Source organism: Elgaria multicarinata, chromosome 23 (assembly GCF_023053635.1).
Source record: "Elgaria multicarinata webbii isolate HBS135686 ecotype San Diego chromosome 23, rElgMul1.1.pri, whole genome shotgun sequence".
NCBI lineage: Eukaryota > Metazoa > Chordata > Lepidosauria > Squamata > Anguidae > Elgaria > Elgaria multicarinata.
Genome location: NC_086193.1, coordinates 824,908 through 840,194, shown reverse-complemented (window position 1 = coordinate 840,194; position 15,287 = coordinate 824,908). Strand labels below are relative to the sequence as shown.

The window sequence follows — 15,287 nt, the reverse complement described above, 5'->3', positions numbered from 1 at the left end:
AAGAAATATGTCTGCTTTTGATTCTCCTCCTCCTCCTCTGACTTCCTCTGCGCTAATCTCATCACTCAGCTCACCAGCAGCTTCGTTTTTCCTCTTCCCTCCACACCTCATTTTCCTTGTGTGCTGTGTATTTTTAGATTTTTTGCCCCATGGTGGAAGGGCAGAGGCTGTCCTGTTTTACTAATTACCTGTCAGGTTCTGCGGGAGCATTCTCAGCTGAGAAGCGGGATTAAAAATACTTTAAATAATAATAATACTTTTAAAAAATCCATCATGAAACTTGAAAGCCTTGTCATCACTTCATTCACTTGCTAGAACAAGAAGGCCCTATCCATGACCACCACTCCTGGTCTGGAAAAAGCCCCGGGACTGTGCTCCAATATGTTTCCCAAGCTTGAAATTATGGATCCAGTAGGTCTACTCTAGAAATGTCTCACCCTGAGCCCGGGTCCTTCCTTCCTTCCTTCCTTCCTTCCTTCCTTCCTTCCTTCTTTCCTTCCTTCCTTCATTTCATCTGCAGATAAAATGCCATTTCTCACCAAGGACTTCACAGGAGCATCCACTGTGGACAACAGGATGTTGGACTAATTGAACTCTCGGCGTAAAATAAGCTAAAATAGGTTGGCTGGGTTTCCCCTCCCTGCAGCCTGCATCCCTCTAATATAGACTATTTCCTGTTCTAGTAAGGTAGAACTTCCACATTGAGGAGCAGTCTAACTCGAGGACTAAGGATGCACGATTGTTGCAAAATCTGTTTGCGCTGTGGGGCATTTTGTTCAATTGACAGAATCGGACATTTTCCAATTCCCCTGAATTTGCGAAATTCGCACTTCTGAAAATGTGCTAAAGCCCCCCCCCCTCCCAAATGCACATTTTTATGCTTTAGCCCAGTGGGAAAACACGCACTTTGAGCCCTTTTTTAAAATTTTATTTTACATATTTTTCCACGCCTAAATTTGTGTAAAATTCTGGGTGTGTGTGAATAAAACAAGTCCGGAAATCCGTGGAATCCCTGAGTCTCAGGGAAAGATGCAGAATCCCTGGGTCGGAGTCACAGAATTCCAAACACATTGGGATCCTGGTCTCCTACATCGCTGGCGGGCAATGGGAAATCTCAGGAATATTTAGCTTTGCCTTCGGGGCCGATTAAGGTGTGCAGCTTTCGGGAGGGTGCAGGAGTTGCGTTTTCTGCCGGATCCGAATTCGCCACGCTGACCAGAACAAGTGGAACCGCTTTGAGGAAGCGTCCAGCGGTGTGTGTGTGGGTGTCGTGGTTTGGGTCAGTCGCGGCTGCAGGAGCTGAAACGCATCCCCGAGCGTGGCCCCTTTGCTCAGTAATGATGTGGCGTCACACCTTGCCAAAATTGCTCACCCTGTGACTCCGAGGCTGGAATGCGCCCGGTGGGGTGCAGCCTTTGAAGGTTGCCTTGGAGAATCTTGGCAGCCTGCGGCAGATGCAGCCTGTGCCCGCTCTCTTTGCAGGAGGGGGGCTCTGGGACACGAAAAGCCCTGTTCCACCCTTTTGCCGGCAACATCTCTTGTTTCCAGGAAGGCTTCGACATACGGCACAGAGGGGGTGTCGGGACATGAAGGACGCAGACAAGCTGGAGCGTGTTCAGAGGAGGGCAACCAGGATGATCAGGGGTCTGGAAACAAAGCCCTATGAAGAGAGACTGAAAGAACTGGGCATGTTTAGCCTGGAGAAGAGAAGATGGAGGGGAGACATGAGAGCACTCTTCAAAGACTTAAAAGGTTGTCACACAGAGGAGGGCCAGGATCTCTTCTCGATCCTCCCAGAGTGCAGGACACGGAATAACGGGCTCAAGTTAAAGGAAGCCAGATTCCAGCTGGACATCAGGAAAAACATCCTGGCTGTTAGAGCAGTACGACAATGGAATCAGTGACCTAGGGAGGTTGTGGGCTCTCCCACACTAGAGGCCTTCAAGAGGCAGCTGGACAACCATCTGTCAGGGATGCTTTAGGGTGGATTCCTGCATTGAGCAGGGGGTTGGACTTGATGGCCTTATAGGCCCCTTCCAACTCTGCTATTCTATGATTCTATGATCTTTCCTCTTTGTAAAAACAGAGGGCAAAAGAAACCCCACTTTTTTCTCTCACCCCCAGGCAACCAGGCTCTTGCAGGCTTTGCAACTGGCGGGAGAAGGCCCAGGAATGGCTGGTGGATGGGCAGGGACTACAACACCCATCTTGTCAACCAGCACCCTGACCGGAAGGGGATGCTGGGACATGCAATCGGCTTGGTGAAAGATGCGCCATAGCTTGTGGGCGTTGGTGAAATCGCTTTTGAGCACCAGCTGAGAGAGACAGTGTAGTGTAGTGGTTAGAGCATTCTAGTCCCTATTTATCTCATGAAGCTCCCTGGGTGACTTTGGAGCAACCACTGACTCTCGGCCTCACCTACCTCACAGGGTTGTTGTGGGACAAAATGGAGGAGAGGAAGAGGACCGTGTAAGTCGCCTTGAGTTCGTAGCTGTTTTTTTCTAGGGTTATGAGCAAAATTGGCAGGTCCCTGCCCTCAAGAAGCTTACAGTGGGGGAAATAAAAGTGACAGAGGCGGCGTGGGGACGGATAGGAAGGGTACAAGAGCAGTACATTACACTGCCCTGTGAGTAAAGTTTGGTTCTACTTGGGGAGGGCGATTAAGAGGACAAGTCAAAGATTTCATGGAAGGCGCAGAAAGAAGGGTCCCGGGAATAAGGGGCAGTGAGGAAGAGTGGGCAGAGCAGGGTGGGCAGGAATTCTTTGGGGCCCTGTAACAGGGTCCCAGGAATAAAGGGCAGCGAGGGATAGTGAGTGGAGCAGGGTGGGCAGGAATTCTGTGGAGCAGTCCTGGGCAGGGACCTCAGGAGACGCAGGGGCTGGAGGTTGGGGTGAACACGGCCGTGGAGACCTTGAAGCACAGGCGACGGAGCCCACCCTGGCTGGCCAATCCTTCTCTTTTTAGCTACTAACCCTTTTTATTTCTGTTTTTAAATAAATTTACCAATGTACAGTCCGTGCAAGTACCGCAGCAAGCCACGGCCACACAGCAGCAATATCTGCTCCATCTGGTAGACCTCCGTGCGGGGAGGGTCCCCCCCCCGCCCCTGTTTCTCCCGCGGTGCTCTGAATTAGTCCTCTTTTCTGGTCCAGCTGGGCAAAGGCCCTCCCTTTGTGTAGACAAAAGCTCCAGGCATTTGGCAGAAGACCAAGGCGCGCCACCCTCTTCCTGGACCCACAAAATCCAGGAGCCATCGAAATCTCTTCCGAAACCCAAAGCCGGGGTTGGGTCCAAAAGCCGTTCTGCACGCTGGGTTGGGAGACTCCGCCGGTCAGAAGTAGATGGAGCCCTCGCCACACTCCCGGTCGTAGGCTTGGATCTGGGCCTTCAGGTGGGCCAGCTTCCTCTTGAGGTAATCGCAGCGCTCCTGCTTCTCCAGGTAAGCCGGCTCCTGACACGCGGCGGCCAGAGAGAGGGGAAGCACGTCAAACGCTACGCTGTGACCTCGTGGACGTCAGGAGCATTCGCGGGGTGCTTTGCTCACCAAGCTTTCTTGGGAGTGGGATAAGATCAGGACCCAAGAGGGGCCTGGCTGCGCAAGGGGGCAACAGCGGCCACACCTGCCAGGTGGGAGGCTTCAGCTCAGGGTTCCTGCCAGCCGACCAGGACCTAAGCCAGGAACGACACATGGGCTCTTAGAGCTCAGAGGGCGGGCGCTGGAGGTGGGAAAGGGACAACCCCCCGCCTCTCTCTCTTTCTCTCTCTCTGACACCCCTCCTTCTCTCTCTCTCTCTCTCTCTCTCTCTCTCTCTGACACCCCTCCTTCTCTCTCTCTCTCTCTCTCTCTCTGACACCCTTCCTTTTCTCTCTCTCTGTCTCTCTGACACCCCATTCTTTATGGCTGTCTGTCTGTCTGTCTTTCTCCTCTTTCTCTCACACTCCTTCCTTCCTTTTCTCCCTTTTCTTTCTTCCCTCTCTCTCTCTCTCCCCTTAGAGTGACCCTATGGAAAGGAGGACCGGGCTCCTGTACCTTTAACAGTTGCATAGAAAAGGGAATTTCATCAGGTGTCCTTTGTCTGCATGCAGCACCGGGTGAAATCCCCTCCTCATCACAACAGTTCAAGTTGCAGGGGCTATACTGGAGTGACCAGACACAAAGGAGGGCAGGGCTCCTGCAGTTTGAGCTGTTGTGATGAAGAAAAGGTTTAAAGCCTTTAGGTTTAAAGCCCTAAACGGTTTGGGGCCAGGTTATTTGAAGGAACGCCTCCTCCCATATGTACCTACCCGGACCTTAAGATCATCTACAGGGGCCCTTCTCCGTGAGCCCCTGCCAAAGGAAGTGAGGCAGGTGGCTACTAGGAGGAGGGCTTTCTCCGCTGTGGCACCCCGGTTGTGGAATGAGCTCCCCAGAGAGGTCCGCCTGGCGCCTACACTGTACTCCTTTCGTCGCCAGCTGAAGACCTTTTTATTCACTCAGTATTTTAACACTTAATTTTAACTTAAATTTAAATTATACTGTTTTAACTCTGTATTTTAACCTTATATCAATTTTGCTGCGTGGTTTTATCCTGGTTGTGCTTTTTATATTGTATTTTGTATTTGTATTTTTAACTTGTTGGTTGTTTTATGATGATTTTAATTTTTGTGAACCGCCCAGAGAGCTTCGGCTATTGGGCGGTATAAAAATGTAATAAATAAAATAAAATAAATAAAATAAATAAAAAATAAATAAAGAGGGGATTCCGCCAGGTGCTGCATGCATAACAAGGACACCTGCTGAAATCCCCTTTTCTGTGCAGCTGTTAAAGGTACAGGAGCCCGGTCCTCCTTTCCATAGGGCCACCCTATCTCTCCTTCTTCCAGTGGCTGCCAGGAGAGGGACCAATCCTCTTGCTGGAAACTTTCAGGGGGCTTCTGAAGTCCAGCCCAAGCCTGCTGAGACTGGGTCGGAGGGCCAAGCAGAGCGTGGCCCCTGGTCTACCGGGCAACAGCGGTGGTGGCTTGGTCAGACAGACGCTCCTCGTTCTGTGGCCTCTGAGCTGGCTCAGGCCTCGACAGGCATTGGCCCTTGGGCTTGGCTGCCCAAAGTGTGCCAGCCCCTAAACCAATCCATGCTACCGCCATGCCGCCACCTTCTGACAGAAGCAGCCGCGATCTGCACAAGGAGGAAGCCACGATTCTGCCGCTACGCACTGAGACCACCACGCTTTTTCAGTGCGTGGTCCAGCAGGCTAGTAAAACGCTGGCCACCTGGCAACCTTCGGAAGGTCATCTTGAAACGCCAGCCTCGTAATCACTCACTTACCTTCTTCTTGGTTTTGTATTCTTTCCACACGGCAGAAAACCGACTCTGTTCCTGGAGAGAGAGAGAGAGAGAGAGAGAGAGAGAGAGAGAGAGAGAGAGAGAGAGAGAGAGAGAGAGAGAGAAGCAACATTTACAATCCTTTACAAAAGATGCCCAAGGTCAGGGCCGTGCTTTCAGGCATTTTGGTCCCTCCCCTATGGGCTCTGGCTCCACCCACTGCTAGAACGCAGCCCCATGGCTTCTCCAAAATGGAATTCTGCCCTCGGTTCTGCAGTCCGGGGACGTCAAGAGCCATGCATCATCCCCGCAAGGAATCCCGGGGTGTGCAGCTCTTCAGCAGTGTGGTACAGCCCGACCGGGGCAGGCCGTAGATTCCCAGACAGGAAAGAAACAGCATTCCCAAGAGACGTCTCATTGTAGACCCTCTATGCTTCCGGCTGTTACACTCAAGGCGTTTCTCCTAATGTTCAGCCGACATCTGCCCTCCTGCAACCGAAGCCCGTTAGACCGACTACGCCCTGCTTTCTGGGGAAACAGAGTTCAAAGTCTTTGCACACTTTCATGTGACAGTCCTTCAAATATTTGGAAAGTAAATAATAATAATAAAAGAAATATCAATATCACCATTGTCGTCGTCATCATGCCAGAACTGGGCTCCTCGACCCTTCTTGATTTTTATTTTATTTCTGAAGGTATTTTGTAATTAAAGGAAAGAAAAGAAGCTAACACAGACGGCAGCATGTGTTTCGAAGTTCGGAACTCAACTCTGCCTTAGCCTTTAGGCTGTTGTTCACGTTACTTCACCTTCCTTTCAGCCTCACTGTTCCTGGACGTGTGACTGAAATCATCCTTCTGGAAAATAGTTTTTTTTTGGTAACCAGATGTGTCCGCCGCGGCAGCCATTTTGTGAGAGGACCCATGACACCCCCTCCAAGTCCCAAACGTGCCCACCGACCCCAAAAGGCTGGAGACCCCTGCGCCTGACAGAAAGCCGGATAACGTCACCTCTTCCAGATCCCAAATCATACCAGATGTCCTAAAGAAGAGATGTTATTCATTCTCAATGTAGCCTCTGCTTGCATATTTTGCACACACAGACTTTTCAGGGTTGGGTTATTGGTTTTTCGTTTTGCAATCGCAAACGTAAAGCCAAATAAGGAGGAAAAAACAGGTTAAAAATAGAGCTAAACCCATTGATAGGAACTGAGAACAAACCTTTTCATTGTGATAGCGACGAGGCAACTTGGACATCATGGTATCCAGGTGTTGAAATTTGCGCCGCGCGGCACGGACCTCGCTATGTAGCTCCTTGTACTCGGCGTATTGGTCGTTGAAGACGGCTTTGTACTTTTCCCGCTCTTCCGGACTTCCGATGGCCGGATACTTTCTACCCATCACAAAAAAACGGGTGGGCAGAGGGAAAGAAAACGAAACACAAGGAACGGTGTCAGTCAAGGGAGATCAGGGAAACATCCGTCAATTAACTCTATTCCTGAAATGATCCTTGCCTGGATTTCACAGAAACATAGATTCGGGAGGGTCCTCAGAGGTCATCTAGTCTAACCTGTTCTGAACCATAGGGTGCATCTGATGGATGGCCTGCTCGCTTCTGTTTAAAGACCTCCAGCAAAGACGGACTCGTCACCTCCCAGGGCAGCTTGTCCCACTGCTGAACAGCTCTCACCATTACGACGTTTCTCCTAAAGTTTAGCCAAAATCTACGTCCTTGCCATTTCCAGTTCTTGCTTCTAGTCCTGCCCTCCGGAGCAACACAGAATGAGTCTCTTGCATAACAACCTTTCAGATATTTGGGGATCGTTGCCATGTCTCCGCTGAATCTTCCTTTCCACAGGCTATGCGTACCCAGTTGGCTTGGCTTCCAGACCCCTCCCTAACCCAGTTGCTCTTCTCTGGACAATTTGCCCATGGCCTTCTTGAAATGGGGCACCCACTGGACACGGGACTCCAAGAGCAGCCGGTCCAGCACAGAATCAAGCGGGACTGTTACTTCCCATGACCTGGAGACTATGCTTCTATTAATGCTGCCTGCCTAGGACTGCATTAGACATTTTAGCAGCCCCATCACCCGACTGGCCGACGTCCAGCTTGTGATCAGCCTCCATCTTGAAGTTTTGAATTGTTTCCATTCATTACGGAACTCCCGTTGTCTTAGAGTAGAGCAGGCACATGGTCTGGCTCAGCTGTGGGAGCATTCCTGATTCTCCCCACCACATACCCTGAACATTACCAACAAATGGACATGTGCAATAGAATAATAGAATAGAGTTGGAAGGGGCCTACAAGGCCATCGAGTCCAACCCCCTGCTCAATGCAGGAATCCACCCTAGAGCATCCCTGACAGACGGTTGTCCAGCTGCCTCTTGAAGGCCTCTAGTGTGGGAGAGCCCACCACCTTGAGAGCATTATGTGGCTAATCTAAACATAAAAACTACAAGGTGATAATGTTGGAGAGCTCCACCCCAAACATACAGCCACGGCTCCTTCTATGAATAAGCATCCCACTGATGAAGACTCTTCGAAACAGGAATTGTACCGGACACCTGTATTATTTAGACGCCTAGAACTTTTTAGACGCCTAGAAATGTGGTTGCTTATTTAGACGCATTGATTAGTGAATGTGTGTGGGGATACAATTCTGTACCTTGACTACAAAAATATTTTTCACATATGCTGTTTTGTAACATGTTATTGTGACTTTAGTGCTGACACATTGGACACTACTATTGTTATTGGTTTCTTTTTCTATATAGTGGAAGCTTCTGCATCGTTGGATTTCTTTGGAGGGGTTTAAGGCGGTGTATCAGCAAGGAGAAAGTGTTTTGTATATTTAGATGAGTTAAAATACACCTGATCTTTGAACCACAACAAGCCTGATCAAGAAACTTGAATCTGTTTTAGTACGTTTGGATTAGGTCATTATCTGATTAAATTTAAAGAGGATGAAAATTGACTGTATCTTTATATATGCCTGGTTATCAGTATAGCAAAATAATAATAATAATAATAATAATATATATATATATATATATATATATATATATATATATAGTATTCAGAGTCTCCGTTTTAAAATGTGTATTTTTAAAGTACAGATTACTTGTTAATTAAAAAAATACAGTTTACTTCAGTTTTCGTTTATTTCATTAGTTCGATGAATGAAGAAAAGTCCTTTATTACTGTATATTCAATCAATGTTTACTTTAAAAAAAAATATCCCTGGCCGAACCACCTAATGAAATGTGCTGCGCACGCCTATGTTTTTTTTACAAACTGTATATGTAAGAATTCTGTAAATATCACCCACATTTGTAAGAGATTGCATCTATCTTATATTTCACGAGTGAGTCGTTGTGGTTGAGTGCTCAGCACCCAAATTGTGTCTGTACTGCTCTAACAGTCAGGAAGTTTTTCCTGATGTCCAACCGGCTTCCTTTAACTTGAGCCCGTTATTCCGTGTCCTGCACTCTGGGAGGATCGAGAAGAGATCCTGGCCCTCCTCTGTGTGACAACCTTTTAAGTATTTGAAGAGTGCTCTCATGTCTCCCCTCCATCTTCTCTTCTCCAGGCTAAACATGCCCAGTTCTTTCAGCCTCTCTTCATAGGGCTTTGTTTCCAGACCCCTGATCATCCTGGTTGCCCTCCTCTGAACACGCTCCAGCTTGTCTGCGTCCTTCTTGAATTGTGAAGCCCAGAACTGGACGCAATACTCTAGATGAGGCCTAACCAGGGCCTCATCTAGAAGGGAAAAAAACAAAACAGATCTTGAAGTGAGCGTGGGTATTTAGTTATAATATTTCAAGGGCTCACCTGGCTGAAGAAGGAGTTGTCCACATTGGGACCTGGCTTGTATCCAAGCAACGCGCCTTACTCACATGAGATAATCAGGAACGATGTGCGGCTTGGGATGGTGGCCCGTCGGGATGGAGAGGTTTAGCACCTCCGGCTCTTCTCCCTTCTCCGAGAACTCGACGCGCTTGGTGATTTTCCCGGCTGGATGAGCGTCATCCTGGGTAGAGGCTTGGTGGGGCCCAACCCGCAAGACGATCGGCTTTGGCTGTGGGAGGCGGTGGGAAAAGACGCCGAAAGACGGTTCACGTCTAAAGACTCAAGTTATTTATTTATTAATTAAAACATTCCTATCCCAACCATGAATATGTTAAAACCAACATGAAATTTCAAAACAATCAAAGCCAATTAAAGCAAGACAGTGTGCAAGCCAGGTGAATTTAACCATTCAAGGCTTTATTAAAAAGCCGTATCTTAACTTGGCGCCAGAATAGAGTCAGCGTTGGCGCCAGTCGGGCCTCCAAGGGGAGGGCCTTCCACAGTCGGGGTGCCACCGCAGAGAAGGCCCTCTCCCTTGTCCCATCATAGCAATTGTGTTGTGTTGGTGGGTTGCGGAGAAGGGCTCCTCCAACAGATTTAAGGTCTCACGCAGGCATGTATAAGGAGAGGCGCTCTCTGAAGTATCGAGGTCCCAAGCCGTTTAGGGCTATAAACGTCCTGACCAACACCTTGAAATCCAACCGGAAGCATATAGGCAGCCAGTGCGATTCCTTTAATACCGGTGTTATATGGTCTTTATGGGATGTACTGGTCAGCAGCCCAGCTGCTGCATTTTGCACTAGCTGCAACTTCCACGTCGTCTTCAAGGGCAGCCCCACGTAGAGGGCATTGCAGTAGTCTAATCGGGAATTTACCAGCGCATTTACCACTGTCGCTAGGTTATCCCTGTCCAGGAAAGTTAGAGAGGAGGTGCTTTCCTTCTCAGATTATTATTATTATTATTATTATTATTATTATTATTATTATTATTATTATTATTTTATATAGCACCATCAATGTACATGGTGCTGTACAGAGTAAAACAGTAAATAGCAAGACCCTGCCGCATAGGCTTACATTCTAAGCCTATGAGTCCAGGGGTTCTTTTCTGGATTGATATGCCGGGCATTGAGCCTGGGGATAGTCTCTCTGTTGTGTCACCCCGGTTGTGGAATGCCCGACCCTTGGAGGCCTGACTGGTGCTGACATGGGCTCTGTTTCAGCGCCAAGTTAAAACGCGGCTTTTCTTTGTTATCAAAGCCTTTGAGGGCTGAAGCTGCACACAGATTTAATTGTTTCTTCTGCTTTTAAATTTTCGACTGTTTTTAGCTTGTTAATGGTTTAATACGGCACATTATTTCTTGTTTTATGCAGTTTGCTTTCATCTGTATCCCACCAATGTTTTAATAAACAAATAGTGAATAAATAAAGCAGGTGCTCAACCACAGACCTATGACCCTTGCCCTCAAAATAAAGTAAGGTTCCAGTCCTCATGGTCCCCGACTGGTTTAAATAGCGATATTGGAAGCTGCCTTTTCCTCAGTCAGAGCCTTGGTTCACCTGGCTTGAAAAAATGTGCAGAAGCCGGGGCACCACCAAACGATATGGGTGGGAGAAATGGGGTGATAGGGGAGGGGACGGAGCCAGCTAGGGAAATTTGGAGGGCTGGGTTTGGGCCCCAGGCCTCGAGTTCCCCACCCCACTCATCCATAGACCCCACCACCACCATCGTTGTCCATGATGGGTGCTTACCAGGGCCTGCATGTGCTTCCTGGCAGTTTCGTGCCTCCACATCTTGAGACAGACAAGGGAGCCCACCAGGTACAGCAGCATCGTGATGAAGAGGAAGGCGATGGCGGCCACTTGCCCGCCTTCGATCCGGCACAAGGCCACGATGAGCGGGTTGGCGGCAAAGACAGAGTAGCACAGCCCGCCGCGGTTGACGTCGTTGACGTAGGCGATGGCGGCGGCCATGTACAGCAGGAACATGATGAGGTTGAGGGCAAACTCCGTCAGAGGCCACCAGTGGGAATCAAGGAGGATGGTTCGGTAGTACATGGTGACGCCTAGGCCCAACAAGATCACCGTCACTAGCCACACTAGGCTGGCCACCACCAGCACGAACGGCGTCATTGGTCCGTAGTAGTTGTAGCCATATCCCCCTCCTGTGATGCCGTTGTAGGGCAGAATATTGCCTCCGTAGAGTTGAGACCACTGATAGTCCTTCTGGATATAAGCTGCTGTGCAAGCGAAGACCATCCCGCCCAAGATCAGCTCCAGGCCTCCCATTAACCGGAGGAGCCCCGGCCACGACTTCATGTAGGCATATTTATGGTCATAGGCCTCCAATTTCTCCTTGTAGCTTGGCGGAGTGGTTGAGAAGTCACCTTGGCTGGTGGCGGTCAGCATCTTGCCAGGCTTCAGAGGGGTGATGGAGGCTGAGAAGGGCTTCTTGTAATCTTCACCGCTATCACTGTTGTCACTGCCGGAGCTCCCGTCGCAACCGAAGATGGTTCTCCGAGGGTGGTCTAAAACGGGAGATGCCGGTGGTGAGTGCTCGACGCCTTTTGGGGAGGAGGTCAAGAGAAATGGCTCCATCCGGGACTGTCTCCACCATGGTCGGAAAAAGTTCTTCCAAGATGGCGGAATGAACCGCCTGACAGGTTTCAAAGCTGGCATCTCTTGGTCTTGAGGTATGTTGCTGGAGGCTGAAGGAAAAAACCCACGTGGAGATGAGTGGGAACCGCCTGAGTAGCTAGAACCCAATGAGTTCTCTGAATCTTTGGCCCAACGTTCCATTGGTTGCAGTTGGATAGAGGCACTCAGAAGGTCTCCATTCTCACCTGCCATTGGCTGCCTCTTCTCTCTGAATGAAGCAGGTGTGTCTTCAGCGGCCATTTCCCCAAATGGTTCACTCTCAGCACCATTCTGTGCAGGTCCTGCAAAGGAGCAAGTGGGATTGGCTGAGGACCACACCTAGAAGTCTATGGATAGTTCTGCTCACTGCACCTAAAAGAAGAATCATAGAATCATAGAATAGCAGAAGGGGCCTACAAGGCCATTGAGTCTAACCCCCTGCTCAATGCAGGAATCCACCCTAAAGCATCCCTGACAGATGGTTGTCCAGCTGCCTCTGGAATGTCTCTAGTGTGGGAGAGCCCACAACCTCCCTAGGTCACTGATTCCATTGTCGTGCTGCTCTAACAGTCAGGAAGAAGAAGGATATTGTAGAGTTGGGAAAAGGTGCAGAAAAATGGTAGCGAAATTGATCAAGAGGCAGAAGCAACTCCCCTATGAAGAAAGGTTGCAGCATTTGGGGCTCTTTAGCTGGAAAAAAAGCAAGGAATGAGGGGAGACGTAATACAGATGTACAAAATTGTGTCTGTTGAGGAGGAAGTGGATAGGGAGACATTTTTCTCCCTCTCTCAAAATACTAGAACCCAACGGGGTCGTTATCCCATGAAGCTGATGGGTGGGAGATTCAGGACAGAGAAAAGGAAGGACTTCTTCACACAGTGCAGAGTCAAACTATGGAACTCCCCGCCACAAGGTGTAGTGATGGCCACCCATTTGGATGGCTTTCAAAGGGGGTTGGATAAATTCCTGGAGGAGGAGAAGGATATCCATGGCTACTCATGTGCTACGTCCAATAGCAGAGGCAGTAAGCCTACATACACCAGTTGCTGGGGAACATGGATGAGAGAATCCTTTTGAACGAGGAGTCGCATGCAGAGAGCGACAGTTCTGCTCTGGGCTGACACTTTTCTTGATGCTTGAATTGGCCACTTCAGTGATTAAGAAATAAAATAATAAGGTAGGTGGTAATCAAATCAGAGCATTTGTTTTTAAAGGACAAGCTTTTATTTCTTCTTCTTTTGAAAGAGATTTTTTAAAAAATATGATTCCATATCTATACTGCCCATCAGCTGAAGCAAAGACACCACTTTCAGGTTTCGAGAATTCGGCTTCTGGACCACAAAAAATAAATATATTTAAAGGTGACGTAACTTGCTGTATGAATTGTTCTCTTTCCTGTTTTTCTTTCTGTATTAAAACTATCAATAACGATAATGAGAATATTGATGATAATGATAATAACAGTACTCATAACGATAGAGCTTAAAGTGGGGGTCATACCTGAAAACGGCCGACCTTTTTAAAAGTTATTTTTCATATAGACTTCAACAAAAGAATGAAAGAAAGATGTGGCTATTTGAATATAAGAAAATTCAATGCATACATATGAAATGTGTGGTGTATATGAAGGAAAACTCAGATCTCTACGCACGATTCCTAAACTTCAACAAAAACTCAGATTCAAATCCCTACTTTTTAAACATCGCAATGTATAAATCATAGAATGAACCCATTTCAATCTGAAAACAACATTTGAAAAAAATCCAAACTGATATTTATTGTGCTACAGTGTAAAATAATAATAATGCTGAAAATTAAAATAGAACTGGAAATAAAAGTTAAAGGAAAATGTAATACCAAGATCTCCCATGCAAAAAAAAGGGGGGGAAGACCCCCAAATATGACAATTTGGGGAGCTTGGGGAGATGGTAACAAGGGAGAGAGCCTTTTCAGTGGTGGCCCCCCAATTATGGAATGATCTCCCCGACGAGGCTCGCCTGGTGCCAACATTGTTATCTTTTCGGCTGCAGATCAAGACATTTCTCTTTTCCCAGGCATTTAACAGCATTTAACAACATATGCTAAGTTTGTTTTTTAACGGACCCCAGAACTGTTTTTTTTAAATGGATACCATTGTTTTTATACAGTTTAGGGTTTTGATGGTTTTAAATTTTGTATACTGTTTACTGGTTTTAACTTTTGTAAACCGACCAGAGAGCTTCGGCTATGGGGCGGTATATAAATGTAATAAATCAAATCAAATCAAATCAAATCAAAATGAGCTTAGCTTAGGGTTATGTTGATGTGGTTTTTCTGACCCATGGATGTGGCCCATCTATTCTCTTCTCCCCCACGGCCTGCCCGGTGGTGGGGCTCCGGTAGCCCCAGTGGGTTCCCACGGATGCCCATGGTACCCCACATTCACCGCCTGAAGCTGTCACGGCCATCTCTCCTCCCTTGGGGCATCAGTGCTTGATCTGCAGAACTCTGTGGAAACCAGTCCAGATCCTGCCCCATCATTTTTCCAACTCTCTTTCTGCTTCTCTTCACTTTTGTATCCCACCCAATCCCTCCTCTCACCTCCCCACACAAAAAGACAACCCCCCCTCCAATCTCACACGGTACCTTCGACTGTTTGCCGATTCTTGCAGCAGAGACGGCGTTTCACCGAGGGAGCCGGTGAGATGGACCGTCTGACTTCAAAGCCTCAGAGGAAACTCGCCGTTTCCTTCTCCCTGGCGGTCTCCAGGGTACGTAGGAATCCAGGCTTCGCCCCAGCCAGGCAAACTGCAAACACACACACAAAGAACGTTGTGGTGTACAGAAAGCCCGAATCCAGTGTGTTATCGGCTCTGGTGCCGTTAAATATTAACTACGTGCCAGCCAGGAGCCTTCTCCGGTGACGAGCATCACACACAAGTCGAGAGTTTGCCATGCTGCGGTAGCCACGGGGAGGTGGAATGGCTAGAGCTTTCAGATTTATTTCGAGCAGCCCTCCAAGGCAGGGGTGCAGAACCGTAATCCCGAGAGCCAAATCCGGCCCTCTGGGGTTGGTGAGAAGGCCACGCCCCTTCATCCCTGGATCACGGCCCCCGAGAGCTTCTCTGAAAGGGAATTTGGCCCTTTTGCTGAAAGGGGTCCTGAACTCCTGGCCTATTCCAACTTTCCCCAACATGGTACCCTCCAGATGTTTGGGGCCTGCTGCCCCGATAATCCTTGGCCATCGGCTAGGGTGGTTGGGGATGTTGGGAATTGCAGTCCAAAATATCTGAGGGGCACCAGGTTGGAGATGGCGGCCTTGCTTATGGGAACTGTAATTTAAAACATCCGTGGGTCCACGAAGTTGGAGAAGCCTGCAGCCCTGATGGAACTGTAGTCCAAAATATCTGGAAGGAAAAGAAGGCTGCAGTACTGATGGGATTTGTAGTCCATTGGGTCCAACCCACTGCTCAGTGCACAAAAAACGAAAGACGTTGCACAAGAAACATGTTCATTTAT

General features: G+C 48.4%; 2 protein-coding genes across 3 annotated transcripts in view; both read right to left on the bottom strand.

The window, feature by feature from the left end:
* Nucleotides 1-15,287, bottom strand: part of LOC134413087 (BRISC and BRCA1-A complex member 1-like) — a 165,024-nt gene that overhangs the window by 100,004 nt on the left and 49,733 nt on the right. The gene's annotated exons all lie outside the window — the stretch shown is intronic.
* Nucleotides 2,036-14,555, bottom strand: OCEL1 (occludin/ELL domain containing 1). 2 transcript variants are annotated; one of them, XM_063146951.1, is made up of 6 exons: nucleotides 14,415-14,555; nucleotides 10,905-12,161; nucleotides 9,200-9,381; nucleotides 6,522-6,693; nucleotides 5,307-5,357; nucleotides 2,036-3,452 (listed from the first exon to the last, which is right to left on the bottom strand). In XM_063146951.1, the coding sequence occupies exons 2-6, from the start codon at nucleotides 12,048-12,050 to the stop codon at nucleotides 3,333-3,335; spliced, it is 1,671 nt and encodes a 556-aa protein (XP_063003021.1). In that variant the 5' UTR covers nucleotides 12,051-12,161; nucleotides 14,415-14,555; the 3' UTR covers nucleotides 2,036-3,332. The 2 variants fall into 2 exon arrangements, with proteins under 2 accessions (XP_063003021.1, XP_063003022.1); XM_063146952.1 differs by having other exon boundaries at nucleotides 10,905-12,091.